The sequence below is a fragment of the Lepidochelys olivacea genome (genome assembly GCF_965140295.1).
Source record: "Lepidochelys olivacea isolate rLepOli2 genome assembly, chromosome: 3".
Classification (NCBI taxonomy): Eukaryota; Metazoa; Chordata; order Testudines; family Cheloniidae; genus Lepidochelys; species Lepidochelys olivacea.
In genome coordinates this window covers 135,285,582-135,303,520 of record NC_140413.1, presented here as the reverse complement: position 1 = coordinate 135,303,520, position 17,939 = coordinate 135,285,582, and the positions used below count along the sequence as shown (strand labels likewise).

The following is a 17,939-nucleotide window of genomic DNA, read 5'->3' as shown; positions in this document are numbered from 1 at the left end:
AGAGAGCGAGTTCAGCATCTTAAGTTTGTTTCTATTGTCACTGTAGCCTCCAGGGTCTCTCCCTTTACTCCTCTAGGATGCTTGAGCCAATAAGGAGAAAGAAGAGGACTTGGGATGACCTGTTCAATGAGATCTGCATGCCCATGCTGATTGGACCATGAGCACAGGGCCTGGATGATGAATGCAGAGGACAGCCTGGAGAAGGGGAAAGAGTGGGCAGGAGAAAGGCCCAGGAGTCCCAGCAGGAAAATAAGGAAATGCACCAGGACATAATGGGGCTTCTCAGGCAGCGAACACAGATGCTGTAAACTCTGGTGGACTTGCAGGTCCAGCAATCCCAGGCTTGCGTCCCTCTACAGTCCAATGAGAACTCAAATCAGGACCACCCTATTCCCCCCCTGCCCCCAACTTTTCACATGACAGTGGAGGTCACTGCACCACCCCTATCACTGCTCCCTGGGGGCCATTAAAGACAACCACAGCTTCATATGAACTGTGGCTTCCATATGGCAACGTGTGTATATGTAAATGAAATAGAAATGAGTATCCTTTCCCTTTCATAAGTTCTGTTCTCTTAAGGTATTAAGTTTGGTTAATATTTTAATGTATTTGTTTTAAAATTGCCCATTTTGTGCACTGATTGTTACATAATACAATTTATTATTTGGAACATAATTCATCTTTATTAATTCAAGGCATGTGCTGCTGAGGGATCAGCAGTTCTGATCAATTAGCTGTTATTGCATAGCATCACACAACTCATAGGATCATTTACAAACAAAATTAATAGGTGCACTGACACACAGCAATCACCACATGACTCCTATGAGGCCACCAAAAAACATGGCCAGGTAGAGAACACTCCAAAACCTGGCTCATTGTTAAAATGGCCTTGCAAAGGCTCTGAGCCATATAGCTCTAAGTTGAGCTCTTCTAAGGACCCCTGTATCTAGCCCGTCTGCCCTCCACCCTGGCAGAAACTTTTCCTCATCCCTTCACACATAGCATGCAGGACACAGCAGATAACTATAATCAGTGGGATATTTTTCTCACCAAGGTCCCATCTTGCAAGTAAACAATGTTAGCAACCCTTCAAATAGCCAAAAGCACATTCAACTGTCATTCTGCACTTGCTGAGCCAATAGCTGAACTGTTCCTTGGTGCTGTTGAGGTGGCTGTTGTATGGCTCCATGAGCCAGGGGTAGGCTGGGTCACCAATGATCAATATTGGCATTTGAATGTTCCCAGTGCTAATCCACTGGTCAGAAGAGTGTCTTCGTGTAGCTTTCTGAACAGCCCTGAGCATCATGCGCCTTCCCTGACCAGCCCACACTGATGTCAACCAACCAGTGATCGACCAATGTTTCCATAACCATAGAAAAGTAGCCCCCTCTCCTGATGTACAGGGGCAAAGTGCTCTGGTGCCAAAATAGGAATATGCATGCTATTACTCCACTGCAGTTTGGGAACCCCACTGCAGTTTGGGAACCCCACTGCTGAAAATCCATCCATCAGGTCCTGCGCACTGCCTAGAGTCTCCATCCTGCAGAGCAGGAGGCAATTAAGGACCCCTATGATGGATTTCCTCACTCCAAATTGCTATCAGTCAGGAATCAATTTGGCATCACAAGTTTCACAGTGCAATTGCCACTCACTTTTCCTCCATCAGTGCAGTTCTCATTTTGGTGTCCTTGCACTGGAGAGCTGGGGGGAGCTCAGGGCAAAACAGATCCAGGAATGTGGTCTTGCACATCTGAAAGTTCTGCAGGCACTGCTCATGATCCCAAATCTTATGATCCCACAAGTTAGTGCTTGTATCTTGAGCCCAGAAGCAGCACTCCGCCATCTGCAGCTGCTCCATGAATGCTAATAACTTTGAACTGGTTCTCACTATGTCCCACAGCAATCTGTCCTCCAAGGAATCGTCATGTTCCCCACTCATTTGGGTCTTCTTGTGGCTCTGCAAATATTCCACGATTGTGTATCCTCTGCTTGCAATGCTCATGAGAACAGAGCTGAGCCATGTAGGCTCCATGCTACTGTCAGATGGCAGACAGCAAGTCAACTGCAAACTGTGAAGTTGACCCCATGCTCCTAGTCACCCCTGCATGACTTAATTTAGCCCCCTCATTCATTGCTAAAACTTCCCAAAACACATTGCACTGGACAGTGGTATAGCTACATTGCACTCTGTATTGATACAAGCCCCCTGGTGAGTATGTGCACCTCCAAAACAAGGAGCCAAATATGCATATGCACAAGCAATGTACTAAATGTGGTGGGAGTATGCCGACGTAACATGAGTTGACATAAGTTTGTAGTGGAGACGTGACCCTAGAGCCACCCAGAAATTGAAATCAGAACTATGGGATTGTGCGCATACATATTTTCTCAATTACTTTTAAAGTTTAAGACATTAAATAACAAGGAGAATTTTTGGCAATATATCTGAAGCAGAGGTAACTAAAGACACTAGGTGACCATTTGCTGTGTTACTATTTGCAGTTAATCTGTGTTTTTTTTTAAAATGTCACCAATGAAGTGTTTTTTAAACTTGCATGCCAGCTTTAACATCTAATATAAGCCTTTGGCTATTGGTGCACGTTTGACATACCTTTAAGTCAGAAAATCATCTGATTTGATATAACCAAACTAGTCTGTTCTCATACTTAAGAATTGTTGGAGTATTTACTTCCTTTGTACTTGTGATGGAATCTCTTAACTAAGTTACCTAAAGGAGACTATCAAGGAATTGGGACTACAGTGGTATATCAGACCAGAGTGTTAGTTCCACTTGAATTGACAATGCCTGTGCCCTTGTTGGCCAAGCTACTGCTCTGAATGATTCATATTAAAATAACTCATTATTTCAAATCCATTTTGCAACACTGATTTGCCTATTACACCACCATTCCCCACATCTGGCTCTGTGGTGACATATCTAGATTAGTTTGTTGTACAGAAAAAGTCATTGATCTTTGTGGAGCCTTCCTTCTCCTTCCATTCCACTTTAATAAAACATATTTTTGTTAACTTTAAAAAGGGACAATGAATATATTGCAAAAGGGTTACCTAAATCTCCATGTTTAAAAATAATACAAAAGCTCCTAAATAGGGCAAATTAATTTTAATATGAAAATTTAGTCAAACCCATCTCAAATTAAAACCTGCAATGTTCTTAGAGGACACAAACGCTACAGCTAAAATAAATACTACTGACTGTGCCGTGGAGATTACAACTGAAAGATTCACATGAAAAACTAAAATTAACAATTTTACCTTTAACAGATCTATGCAAGTTTATTTCTTTATGCAATATTTTGTAAGCAGTTGTAATTAGAGCTGCAGAGATAATTTGTGATGTATACAAATACCTTTCAATTACTACTTACATGTTGTCTAATATAGCAGTTTCTATAATGTAGCAGTAATAAGTAATTTTAAATAAGCATCATTTCTACACTTTTCTTTACATGGATTTAGTAAGAAAGTCTAGTTAATACACGCTGGTTTTAAAGTTTCCCTCCCCAAAGAACAAGTCAAGCCAATTATTATTTAATTTTCATTTTCTTTGAACATTTTGCTTAAGTGTTCAACTAGTGCTACAAGTTCAGGGTTTCCCCCAAGTGACTCAATCTGTTTATATGCTTCAGATTCAAGCTTTTTCAGCGTTTGTCGAGTGTACTCAAAGGAACCTACATTCTCAAGGTAATGTACACAGTATTTTTTGATGTCTACATTTTCTGTCCTTTGACGCAAAATATTCTGCACCTGAGTGCTTTCAGGTCTGGACCAAATAGCATGAATAGTTGGGAATGAGAACTTTCCCTCAGTTAAATCTTCACAAAAACTCTTGTTCTCACTATATTCTTTGGAGTGTAAATTAGCATAGTCGTCTCGTATTTGGAAGAAGAGCCCAAGTGTATTAAGGAGTGGTTTTAAGTCTCTTTTATAATGGGAAAAGAGCTGCATGAGGCCCACAGCTAATCCAAAGAGACCACCTGTCTTTTGTAGTACCATGGCTTTATACTCTGCTTCTGTAGGACAGGTGTATGTATCTCTCCAGTAAATATCCAAACCCTGGCCCTGATGGAGTTCCAGCAGCTGACGAGTGAACACTTTCACAGCATCTGGGTGATCAAGTGTTAAAACCTTCTGTAGGCCAAGGAAATACACATAATTAGCAGAATTTATTACAGACGGAATTCCATAGATGCTATGAGCCACTGGAAAGCCCCGTCGTAGCTTTGAGTTATCTTCAATGTCATCTATGAGTAAGCTGGCATTGTGCAACATCTCTGTCACTTCAATAATAACCTAATAATACAAGAAGAGAAAAGTCTTACATTGTAAAATAAGTTCTAAATTTGTGGAATATTTTGCATTTGCACAGCATTAACTAGTATTTTGCTTATTTTTAGTTGGTCCACCTCCTCCCTCTGTTGAGAGGGGCTCCCTAGAGCTCCGTTATTAAACAAATTTTCATGCAAAAGGCCTTCTTGAACATGAGTGACCAGAACTGTACACAGTATTCCAAATTAAATCTTACCAATGCCGCGTACAATGGCATCAATACTTTTCTCTACTAGAAATGCCTTCCTCAATACAACCTAGGATCGCATTTGCCTTGGTTTTTTGTTGGTTTTTTTTTTGCAGCCACATCACACTGGTAGCTCACTGTCATCATGGGATCGACCAACATATCCAGGTCTGTCCTCCTCTGTTTTCAACTGATGTGGGTCCAGACTGTAGCAGAAATTAGATCTTAAATTCATGACCTACATTTTTGTACTATTGAATTTCATCCCATTTCTGTCACTCCAGTCTTCAAGATCATCCAGATTTTCCTGTATAACATTCTGATTCTCTTTCATACTGATGAGGCCTCCCAACTTTGTATCAGCAAGTTTCGTTAGTACACTCCTACCTTTTGTGCCAAGGTACTCCGAAAAATATTGAACTGGATTGGTCTTGGAACAAATCCCTGAGGAACTCCCACTAGTAACCTCCCTCCAAAACGATAATTCACCCCTCAGTACAACTCATTGCCATCTCCTCTTTAGGCAGGCAAGGGAGAAGTGTGGTTCCAAGATGAGATGTTTGGAAGCAGATGAACAGTCAGTGGGAAAGCAAGTTTAAAATGGCAGAAACTATAGAGAAAAGACACCAGCTAGCATTGAGACTGTATGAAATCAGAGTACATTAGATGGGGGCGTGGCCTGCGAGGTAAGATGGAACAACTATTTTATGAGAGAAGACTAAGCAGTTGGCTTGTTTAGTCTAGCAAAATGAAGGCCAAGAAGAGAGAAGAATTGCTCTCTATAAATAGGATCAGGAGGTAAAAACCAGGGAAGATGAAGAGCTATTTAAGCTAAACAACAATAGTGCCACGAGGACAATTGGATATAAACTGACCATTAATAAATTTAGGCTGGAAATTATAAGGTTTTTAACCATCAGAATAGTTAAGTTTCTGGAATGGCTTCCCAATAGGACTGTGGGGGCAAACAACCTAGTTAGTTTTAAGAAAGAGCTTGTCAAGCTCTATGAGTGAGACTGTATAACATGGATGTTTGGGGGTTGGGGGGGACGGCCGGCGCAGGGCTCAGCCATCCTGGGCTCCCCTTCCAGTTTGTGTCTCTTATGTTCCTAAACCTCATGCTTCAGGGCTTCAGCTGGTCACTTGCAGGGGTCAGGAAGGGATATTCTCTCCCTTGCCGAAATGCATTTTTTGGATCTCCTTCCTCTGAAGCATCAGATGGCTCCAGCTGGAGATAGGACACAGAGCAGGGTGGGCCAGTGGTCTGAGATAGTATTGAGAATTCTCTCAGGTTCATGCTCACATGCTCAGAATCTGATCACCATATGTGGGGTTGGGAAGGAATTGTCCCCCATATCAGACTGGCAGTGTCCCTGGAGGGTTTTAGTCTCTACATCTTGGGCATAGGTAATCTGTGAGGATCAACTCGGTATCTTTCACTTAATTCCCTGCCATTGTATGGGGCTTAGGCATTAGTACATCTCAGTCTCTCCTATTCTCTTCCTATGAACATAGTAAGAGTCTCCTGAGAGTTGTAACACTTTGGTCTAATTTCAGTTGTTGAATTTAGATGTGTGGATGTCTGGATGGTGTTGGTGGCCTATAATATACAGGAACTCGGGCTATATAATCTGATGATTTCTTCTGGAGTTGAACTATGAACACCATGGAAGGTGTTTAAAAAAAATAAGCAGCAGCAGCTTTCAACTGGATCCTCGCATAAATAAGGAGACAGTGGAATTGACAGGATTGGGTAGCGTGGAAGTGTTTCTTTGTACTAGAGAGAAAAAGAGAAGAACATAATTTTGCATATTCTGAAATCAGACAACTAGGACTTGGGGAAGCCCTAGAGGAGAGAAATGGCAATAGTCTAGAAGAGACTAATAGAAATGTTCATCCATCCTAACCGGTGGAGCTAGTGTAGTAGCATTCACAAGCAATGGGGCAAAGGTGGTGGGTGAGATGTTGACTTGGAGATGCAAGATGCAGCATTCCTGAAAAAGGATGATATTTTCTGTCCAAACTTTAAGTAAGGGAACAGTTGTTTGACTGTGCCACTTTTGATCAGAAGTGATTCGGACATTTAGCTGACTGGTGAAGAAATTAAATGAATCCACAAGTGTATTTGGTCAAGACAGCCAGTGTGGTGCCAGTGAAGAACAAAAAGGTGTCAGAAGATGTAATTTGATTGTCAGTGGCTTAAAAGTGATAGCTAAGTTAGGGAAGAGGTAAACAGTCAGGAGATTGAAGACTGCAGTGCTCTGAGAAGTTAGCCTTGTAGGATCCCTTACTGGAGCCAAAAGAAAAACGCTTAATACAGGGGTTCTCAAACTGGGGGTCGGGACCTCTTAGGGGGTCATGAGGTTATTACGTAGGGGGGGTCGTGAGCTGTCAGCCTCCACCCCAAACCCCACTTTGCCTTCAGCATTTATAATGCTGTTAAATATATTAAAAGTGTTTTTCATGGGGGGGGGGGGTCATTGCACTCAGAGGCTTGGTATGTGAAAGGGTCACCAGTACAAAAGTCTGAGAACCACTGGATTAATAGAAAGAGCTGAATGCTGCGGACTGCCCCATATTACAAGGCTTCATGCAGTTAGAGTCACAATGAATTACAGAGAGGTGGCAGCTGCTCCAAGCTAAGGCTGAAGCCAGCTTTCCATTCTAAGCAGGATTTTCAAATCTACCCCTTAAATTAAAAACAAAAACAAAAAAACAAAAACCCAACTCCCTGATATTTCATGTACTGTATAATCCCACTATAGAATCTCTGGAAAGTTTGGTACACCCAAAAAAAATAAGAAAAATCACTCAGAAGTTTGTGTTGTAGTTTTATTTCACTCATACACTGCTGTTCATTACGTTTTTGGGCTAGATCTCTCTGAAGTTTCTGTGAACCACATTCTCCTAAGGAGTCTTAGCCTTCCCTAAATTTTAAGATATCATCTGCAGGTATTGTGATAACATTTCAGGATGTTCTCTCAATAATAAAAAAAAGTCTATGTCTATATGCCCAAAGAGTATACTACACATTTGAAAGTTATACATTTTAATGTACTTTTCAAAACATGGATCGCCCATGGGCAGATGCTCATGGAGGGTGGAGAAGAGTAGCTGACAGGGAACTAGATAGAGTGTATGTGGGTTTGGAGTGAACGAATGCGATGAAGCCACCTGGGCACAAGTAGTATTGGGAAACGGAAGCCACATGGAAGAAAGGTTGGCTCAGAAGGAATGTGGCCTATTCCTGCATTGCTTCAACACTTCACTGGAATCCCTGCACTGCTTGAGGGGCCTACAGGAACAATCACTGACTAAGTTAAACATTTAAAATCCAAGGATGTTGATAGGACTTTTAAATTGCTAACTTTGAATGGAAACAAATATTGTTTCAGCAAACAAGAATACTGCCATGCTTTATATTAACACAAGAAAATGGAAATCACAAAATAAAGATTACACTACAGAAACAGCACATCTGAAGGTAGGCAAATACATAAAGTTCAGGTCACCCAACCAAACTTCATTCTGTCCCTAAAATACCACCCTCAGAAAAACCAGAAACAGATTTCTTTATCCACACACTGCATAGGAACTAGGACTGTCTATTAATTGCAGTTAACTCACGTGATTAACTAAAAAAAAAAAAAAGGCAAAAAAATTGCGATAAATTGCAGTTTTAGTCGCACTGCTAAACAATAGAATACCAATAGAAATTTATTAAATATTTTGGATGTTTTTCCTAAATTTTCAAATATACTGACAGGACAGGTCACTGATTCGAGCGGTCTGGATTGCCTGGTAAACTGGGTACAAGCAAATAATATGCGTTTTAATACAGCTAAATGTAAATGTGTACATCTAGGAACAAAGGATGTAGGCTATACTTACATGATGGGGGCCTCTATCCTCGGAAGTAGTGACTTTGAAAAAGATTAGGGGTCACGGTAGATAATCAGCTGAATATATAAGCTCCTAGTGTGGTGCTGTGGCCAAAAAAGCTAATAGGATGCTTGGATGCACAAACGGAACTTTTGATTATGAGTAGAGAAGTTATTTTACTTCTGTTTGGCACTGGTGCAACTACTGCTGCTATACTGTGTCCAGTTCTGGTGCCTACAATTCAAGTAGGATGTTGAGGAATTGGAGGGGGTTCAGGAACACCATGAGAATGATTAAAGGATTAAAAACTATGCCTGTGATAGACTCAAAGAGCTGAATCTAAGTAGCTTAACAAAGGGAAGGTTAAGGGGTGACATGATTAGTCTAAGAATTGACATGGGGAACAAATATTTAATAATGGACTCTTCAGTCTAGCAGAGAAACATAACACAACCCAATGGCTGGAAGTTGAAGCTAGACTAATTCAGACTGAAAATAAGGTGTACATTTTTTTTTTTTACTGAGGGTAATTAGCCATTGGAACAATTTACTAAGGGTCATGGTGGATTCTCCATCACTGGCTATGTTTTTTTCTAAAAGATCTGCTCTAGGAATTATTTTGAGGAAGTTCTGTTATACAGATGGTCGGATGAGATGATTGCAATGGTCCCTTCTCTCCTTGGAATCCATGACTTGTCTAGTATAGTGTATGTCTTTCCCACAGTGTCTGACCTGTCATATGGATGAATTTACCATTTCTGCAGAATAGCTCTGTGATACTGTCCATTTGTTTGAAATACGAGTCTGAATCATGATTCTCCCAGTTAGTAGTGCCACATACTATTACTCAGTCATTGAACAATTTCAATTTGAAGCTGGGACAAGAAGTTAAAAGCAGGTAAGGACTGCGGTTCTAAAATCTTAGAGACTTGCACAGTTTAGTGTGGGAAGAATTGTGGCTTTAGCATTAATAACAGTAGTGTTTTGGTGATGTGGTTTTGTTTTTTTACTCTTTTCTTCATTCCAAGCAATGGTATCATGTGGCTAGCAATGTTTACTCTTTTATTCTTCCTCCAGTGATGATTTATTTCAAGCCAAGGACAAAGGCCTTCGTCAGATGTTGTCTAGCCTCTTGATACAGGCTGCTGTTTTTTGCCAGTTTTCTTGCTCTGGCAGTTAGAGGGGCACCAGAAAGTTAAGCCCAACTGGTTTCTAATTGCTTGTCCTATGAAATACTATTTTCTCCTCCCAAGTTACCGAAATGCAGTCAAATAAGAAACCTGTCATTACTCAGAGAGCAAAAGTCTCATGAGTTGCCATGACTGGGCAACAAAATGGCAGATGAAATTCAGTGTTGATAAATACAAAGTAGTGCACATTGGGGGGAAAAAATCCCATCTGTACATATAAAATGATGGGGTCTAAATTAGCTGTTACCCCTCAAGAAAGATTTTGGAGTAATTGTGGATAGTTGTCTGAAAACATCCATTCAGTGTGCAGCGGCAGTCAAAAAAGCAAACAGAACGTTGGGAATCATTAGGACAGGGATAGATAATAAGACAGAAAATATCATAATGCTTCTATATAAATGCATGGTATGCCCACGTCTTGAATACTGCATGCAAATCTGGTTGCCACATCTCAAAAAAGATACACTGGAATTGGAAAAGGTACAGAAAAGGAGAACAAAAATGATTAGGTGTATAAGAACAGCTTCCATATGATGAGAGATTAATAAGATTGGGACTTTTCAGCTTGGGAAAGAGATGAATAAGGGGGGATATGATAGAGATCTATAAAATCATAACTGGTGTGGAGAAAGTAAATAAGGAAATGTTATTTACTCCTTCTCACAACACAAGAACTAGGGGTCTTCGAATGAAATTAACAGGCAGCAGGTTTAAAACAAAAGGTAGTATTTCTTCACACAACGCACAGTCAACCTGTGGAACTCACTGTCAGAGGATGTTGCGAAGGCCAAGACTCTAACGGGGCTCAAAAAAGAATTAGATAAGTTCATGGAGGATAGGTCCATCAGTGGCTATTAACGAGGATGGGTAGGGATGCAAAACCATGCTCTGAAGCGTCCCTAGACTCTTTGGGCCAGATGCTGGGAATGGGCGACAGGGGATGGATCACTTGATGATTACCTGTTCTGTTCATTCCCTCTGGGGCACCTGCTGTTGGCCATTGTTGGAACACAGGATACTGTGCTAGATGGACCATTGGTCTGACCATTCTTAAGTTCTTATTCATGGTCTTTTCCATTGCCTTTCTAAGTGAAACATTACTCTTGTGCTACCAGCTTATCACGTTTCTTATTTGACGAAGGAAATTGCATCATCATTGCTTTTGTGAAAGGCAGGTGTACAAAAGACCTATGTATACCTCCCAAAAAAGAATATGAAGGGACTAGGGCTATCAAGTGATTAAAAAAATTAATCTCGTGATTAAACAGAATACCATTTATTTAAATATTCTTGGATGTTTTCCACATTTTCAAATATGTTTTCAGTTATAACAGAATACAAAGTGTACAGTGCTCACTGTATATTATTTTTTATTACAAATATTTGCACAGTAAAAATGATAAAAGAAATAGTATTTTTCAATTCACCTCATACAAGTACTGTAGTGCAATTTACAAATGTAGGTTTTTTTGGTTAGATAATTGCACTCAAAAACAAAACAATGTAAAACTTTAGAGCCTAGAAGTCCACTCAGTCCTACTACTCATTCAGCCAATTGCTAAGACAAACAAGTTTGTTTACATTTATGGGAGATAATGCTACCCATTTCTTATTTACAATGTCACCTGAAAGCGAGAACAGGCGTTTGCAGGGCACTTTTGTAGCCAGCATTGCAAGGTACAGTATTTACGTGCCAGATATGCTAAACATTTGTATGCTCCTTCATGCTTCAGCCACCATCCAGAGGATGCTTCCATACTGATGCACATTAAAAAAAATGTGTTAATTAAACTTGTGACTGAACTCCTTTGGGGAGAATTATATGTCGCCTGCTTTGTTTTACCTGCATTCTGCCATATATTTTGTATTATGGCAGTCTCGGATGATGACCCAGCACATGTTCATTTTAAGAACGCTTTCACTGCAAATTTGATAAAATGCAAAGAAGGTACCAATGTGAGATTTCTAAAGATAGCTACAGCACGCGACCCAAAGTTTAAGAATCTTAAGTGCCTTTCAAAATCTGAGAGGGACAAGGTGTGGAGCTTGCTTTCAGAAGTCTTAGAAGAACACCACTCTGATGAGGAAACTACAGAACGCGAACCACCAAAAAAAAAAAAAAAAAAATCAACCTTCTGTCAGTGGCATCTGACTCAGATGATGAAAATGAACATGCTTCGGTCCGCACTGCGTTGGATTGTTATAAAGCAGAAACAGTCATCAGCATGGATGCATGTCCTCAGAATGGTGGTCAAAGCATGAATCTTTACCACATATGACACAAATATCTTGCGACCCTGGCTACAACAGTGACATACGAATGCCTGTTCTCACTTTCAGGTGTCACTAAACAAGTAGTGGGCAGCGTTATCTCCTGTAAATGTAAACAAACTTGTTTGTTTGAACAACTGGCTGAACAAGAAGTAGGACTGAGTGTTTTATTTTTGAATACTAGTATTAGGTGAATTGAAAAATAAAATAAATAGTATTACAGTGCAAATATTTGTAATAAAAATATAAAGTGAGCACTGTACACTTTGTATTCTATGTTGTAATTGAAATCAGTATATTTGAAAATGTAGAAAACATCCAAAATATTTAAATAAATGGTATTCTATTATTCCTTAACGGTGCGATTAATTTTTTTAATCTCGACAGTCCTAACAAGAACCTCAACATTGAGGTACAGAAGTATGGTCACTAATGAAATCAATGTAGGGACTGGCTGGATAAGACTGTCAGAAATAAGAGTTGGAGAATTGATCTAGTCAGATATTTGGTGAGAAGCTTTTATACCTTAGATTTAGTTAATTTAGAAAAAATGCACTGCAGACTAGATTTCTGAAGAGAATGTTTGACTTGACAGACTCACATGGCGGGGGCACACAGCCAGACACCAAGGGGTTACTTTTTTGTGTCTAACATTTTGTGTAATGTTAATAAGCAGATGTTTTCCTTTTTATTAACATTAAATTCATAAGGCTGCAAGCCATAGCAAACTGCTTTCCAACAAGTCAAGCCACCTTCAGCAAAAAAATAAATGGAAGTGTTGGGGATTCATCAGTATTCAATACTATCTAAACTAACGGTATCCATCATCTCTATCTCTTCTAGTTTTAAAAATACCTCCTTTTTTAAGCAATACAGAGAAAGTAACTGGTACCTGTATTTTATCTTCTGGAACATTCAGCCAGTGATTAAAGGCCTGTGACAGTTTGGTTCTCACTTGCTTACCTGTAAAAAAGGTTTAAATATTGAGGAAGGCAATTCCATGACATCGAATAGACAAAAAGTCAAATACCAGTACAATTCCATGCCTCTTGTTCTTATAGTGGTGGCTGGTAATTGTTAGAAATATTGGTTCAATAACAACGTTGATCAGTAACAATGTCCCCAATGAGTTTTAACTTAAGAGGGCAGATTATAATAGCATAAGTACTGCAGGAAATAGGAAAAGGAGGACTGCTTCCATAACGTATAGAACAAACAGCATCTTGCTTAGTTATATCAGTGGCCTCACGTTAAACTCTCATGGTGCTATCTAGAAACAATGCTACACCACATATTGCTACCAGTTACAGTAAGTTATACTTAGACATTGCTGTAATTAAATTGGTAAAATGGTTTATAGTTGATCATGGTGGATGAAGGCCAGACTGCAAGTCTGTAGCTTATATAAATCTGACAGCAACTGACAAATATTATAAACCTAAATTTAATCAACATTAAGGACTTCTTTGGGTATGTAACAAGTTATAAAACAAGGTTTCAGAGTCAGACCAATCATTTAACTATCAAAACACCTTATCTGCTAGTGCAGTGGTTCTCAAAGCCAGTCCGCCGCTTGTTTAGGGAAAGCCCCTGGAGCGCCAGTTTGTTTACCTGCTGTGTCCGCAGGGTTAGCCGATCGCGGCTCCCACCGGCCGCGGTTCATCGCTGCAGGCCACGGGGGTTGTGGCGCCCTTCCCGCAGCCCCGTTGGCCAGTGGGAGCCGCGATCGGCCAAACCTGAGGACACGGCAGGTAAACAAACCGGTCCGGCGCGCCAGGGGCTTTCCCTGAACAAGCGGCGGACCGGCTTGGAGAACCACTGTGCTAGTGCACTGATCTCATGTTTTATTTATTGATCATCCCCTTCATTTGCAGCTGGTCCTCCCACAATATACCAGGTCTTATTTTTTCCCCCTGGCTAACTGCCATCATAGCAGCCTGTATTCCAGCCAGGACAACAAAAGTGAAGTTTGACTTATTTCCGTTTCTGCATCGCACTGGAAATCCGCTAACTAGTTTGTTGGCACCAGAAAGGTGAGCAACAAGGCAGCAGAAATAGTCTGACAGAGCCAATACCAAAGAGATCCTTAATACACATTTTGAACAGAAGGGAAAATATTTTCAAAAGTTTATAAAACTATTTGTAGGCACTGATCCTGTGTTCTGGAAATCTCTCCCAAAAAACACTAAGCCCTGGTCTACACTAGGAGTTGAGGTTGACTTTAGCAGCGTTAAATCATTTAACCCTGCACCCGTCCACATGACGAAGCCCTTTTTTCCCCGACTTAAAGGGCTCTTAAAATGTATTTCTTTACTCCACTCCCGACAAGGGGATTAGCGTGGAAATCGGCCTTGCTGGGTCGAATTTGGAGTACTGTGGACACAATTAGATGGTATTGGCCACCGGGAGCTATCCCAGAGTGCTCCATTGTGACCGCTCTGGACAGCACTCAACTCAGATGCACTGGCCAGGTAGAGAGGAAAAGGCCTGCGAACTTTTGAATTTCATTTCCTGTTTGGCCAGCATGGCAAGCTGCAGGCGAGTGCAGAGCTCATCAGCAGAGGAATCCCAGAATTGCAAAAGAGCTCCAGCATGGACCGAATGGGAGGTACGGGATCTGATCGCTGTATGGGGAGAGGAATCCGTGCTAGCAGAGCCACATTCCAGTTTTCGAAATGCCAAACATTTGTCAAAATCTCCCAGGGCATGAAGGACAGAGGCCATAACAGGTACCCAAACACTGCCGCGTGAAACTTAAGGAGCTGAGGCAAGCCTACTAGAAAACTAGAGAGGCAAACGGCCGCTCCGAGTCAGAGTCCCAAACATTCTGCTTCTATGATGAGCTGCATGCCATTTTAGGGGGTTCAGCCACCACTACCTCAACCGTGTTGTTTGACTCCTTCAATGGAGATGAAGGCAACACGGAAGCAGGTTTTGGGGACAAGGAAGATTATGATGATGAGGTTGTAGATCGCTCACAGCAAGGAAGCGGAGAAACCGGTTTTCCCATCAGTCAGGAACTGTTTCTCACCCTGGACCTGGAGCCAGTACCCCCCGAACCCACCCAAGGTTGCCTCCCGGACCCACCAGGTGGAGAAGGGACTTCTGGTGAGTACCTTTTTAAATAGTATACATGGTTTAAAAGCAAGCGGGTTTAATGATTAATTTGCCCTGGCATTCACGATCAGTACAGCTACTGGAAAAGTCTGTTAATGTGTCTGGGGATGGAGCAGAAATCCTCCAGGGACATCTCCGTAAAGCTCTCCTAGATGTACTCCCAAAGCCTTTGCAAAAGATTTCTTGGGAGGGTAGCCTTATTCCATCCACCCTGGTAGGACACTTTACCATGCCAGGCCAGTAACACATAGTCGGGAATCACTGCAGAACAAAGCATTGCAGTGTATGTTTGCTGCCGTTCAAACAACATCCGTTCTTTATCTCTGTGTTATCCTCAGGAGAGTAGTATCATTCATGGTCACCTGGTTGAAATAGGGTGCTTTTCTTAAGCCGACATTCAGAGATGCCAGTTCCTGCTGGGCTGTTTGCCTGTGGCTGAACAGAAATGTTCCCCATTGTTAGCCACAGGGAGGGGTGAGGAGTTAGCCACATGGTGGGGGGCGGCAAAATGTGACCTTGTAACAAAAGCACGTGCCATGTATGTAATGTTAACAGCAAGGTTTACTGTGGAAGAGTGTACCCATTGTTCTATAAAATGTGTTTTAAATATCACTGTCCCTTTTCTTTTCTTCCACCAGCTGCATGTATTTCAAGGATCACAAGATCTTCTCCTTCCCAGAGGCTAGCGAAGATTAGAAGGTGAAAAAACCGCATTTGTGATGAAATGTTCTCTGACCTCATGCTGTCCTCCCACACTGACAGAGCACAGACTAATGCGTGGAGGCAGACAATGTCAGAGTGCAGGAAAGCACAAAATTACCAGAAGAGGTGGCGGGCTGAAGAGAGGGCTGAAGCTGATAGGTGGTGGCAGTGTGATGAGAGGAGGCAGGATTCAATGCTGAGGCTGCTGGAGAATCAAACTAATACGCTCCAGCGTATGGTTGAGCTGCAGGAAAGGCAGCAGAAGCACAGGCCACCGCTACAGCTCCTGTGTAACCAACCTCCCTCCTCCCCAAGTTCCATAGCCTCCTCACCCAGACACCCAAGAACGGGGTGGCGGGGGTTGGGTGGCCTCCTCTGGCCACCCAGTTACTCTCCCCAGAGGATTGCCCAAGCAACAGAAGGCTGGCATTCAATAAGTTCTAAAGTGCTGTGTGGCCTTGTTCTTCCCTCCTCCACCACCCCTCCCGGGTTACCTTGGCAGTTATCCCCCTATTTGTGTGATGAATTAATAAAGAATGCATGAATGTGAAGCAACGACTATTGCCTCTGCAAGCGGTGATCGAAGGGATCAGGGGAGGGTGGTTAGTTTACAGGGAAGTAGAGTGAACCGGGGGGGGGGGGGGTGTTTCAATCAATGAGAAACAAACAGAACTTTCACACTGTAGCCTGGCCAGTCATGAAACTGGTTTTCAAAGCTTCTCTGAGGTGCACCGCGCCCTCCTGAGCTCTTCTAACCGCCCTGGTGTCTGGCTGCGCGTAACCAGCAGCCAGGCGATTTGCCTCAATCTCCCACCCCGCCATAAACGCCTCCCCCTTACTCTCACAGATATTGTGGAGCGCACAGCAAGCAGTAATAACAATAGGAATATTGGTTTCGCTGGGGTCTAAAAGTCAGTAAACTGCACCAGCTCGCTTTTAAAGGTCCAAATGCACATTCTACACTTGCTCAGCCTGTAGTTGAACAGCTCCTGACTACTGTCCAGGCTACCTGTGTACGGCTTCATGAGCCAAGGCATTAAGGGGTAGGCTGGGTCCCCAAAGATACATATAGGCATTTCAACATCCCCAACGGTTATCTTCTGATCTGGAATAAAGTCCCTTCCTGCAGCTTTTGAAACAGACTATAGTTCCTGAAGATGTGAGCTTCATGTACCTTTCCCGGCCATCCCATGTTGATGTTGGTGAAATGTCCCTTGTGATCCACCAGTGCTTGCAGCACCATTGAAAAGTACCCCTTGCGGTTTATGTACTCGCTGGCTTGGTGCTCCGGTGCCAAGATAGGGATATGGGTTCCGTGTATGGCCCCACCACAGTTAGGGAATCCCATTGCAGCAAAGCCATCCACTATGACCTGCACATTTCCCAGAGTCACTACCCTTGACAGCAGCAGCTCAGTGATAGCGCTGGCTACTTGCATCACAGCAGCCCCTACAGTAGATTTGCCCACTCCAAATTGATTCCCAACTGACTGGTAGCTGTCTGGCATTGCAAGCTTCCACAGGGCTATTGGCACTTGCTTCTCAACTGTGAGAGCTGCTCTCATCGTGATATTCATGCGCCTCAGGGCAGGGGAAAGCAAGTCACAAAGTTCCATGAAGGTGCCCTTACGCATGTGAAAGTTTTGCAGCCACTGGGAATCGTCCCAGACCTGCAACACTATGCAGTCCCACCAGTCTGTGCTTGTTTCCCGGGCCCAGAATTGGTGTTCCATCGCATGAACCTACCCCGTTAGCAACACGAGGCCTGCATTGCCAGGGCCCATGCTTTGAGAGAAGTCTGTCCATGTCTTCATCACTCTCGTCACTGCGCTGATGTCACCTACTCGCCAGGTTTCGCTTTGCCAGGTTCTGGTGCTGCATATACTGCTGGATAATGCATGTGGTGTTTAACGTGCTCCTAATTGCCAAAGTGAGCTGAGCAGACTCCATGCTGCCATGGTATGGCGTCTTCACAGAAAAAAGGCGTGGAACGATTGTCTGCTGTTGCTCTGACAGAGGGAGGGGCGACTGATGACATGGCTTACAGGATTGGCTTATAGGGAATTAAAATCAACAAAGGGTGTGGCTTTTCATCAGGGAGAAACAAAAACAACTGTCACAAAGAATGGCCCCCTCAAGGATTGAACTCAAAACCCTGGGTTTAGCAGGCCAATGCTCAACCCACTGAGTTATCCCTCCCCCAGTATTTCAGGCAGGACTGAATCTCCATTAAACTTT

At 42.4% G+C, this 17,939-nt stretch overlaps 1 protein-coding gene across 6 annotated transcripts in view; it reads right to left on the bottom strand.

Moving 5' to 3' along the window:
• Positions 1-3,138: 3,138 nt before the first annotated feature.
• GGPS1 (geranylgeranyl diphosphate synthase 1) overlaps positions 3,139-17,939 on the bottom strand; it is a 60,551-nt gene continuing 45,750 nt past the window's right edge. For 5 of the 6 annotated variants that reach the window (XM_084622189.1, XM_084622190.1, XM_084622191.1 and 2 more), the window contains 2 exons: positions 12,776-12,846; positions 3,140-4,317 (listed from right to left, as the gene is read on the bottom strand). In XM_084622189.1, the coding sequence (XP_084478315.1) occupies positions 3,556-4,317; positions 12,776-12,846 (833 nt within the window). In that variant the 3' untranslated portion in view covers positions 3,140-3,555. Of the gene's footprint in view, positions 4,318-12,775; positions 12,847-17,939 lie in introns of all 6 variants that reach the window. The other variant, XM_084622193.1, reaches the window with a different exon arrangement.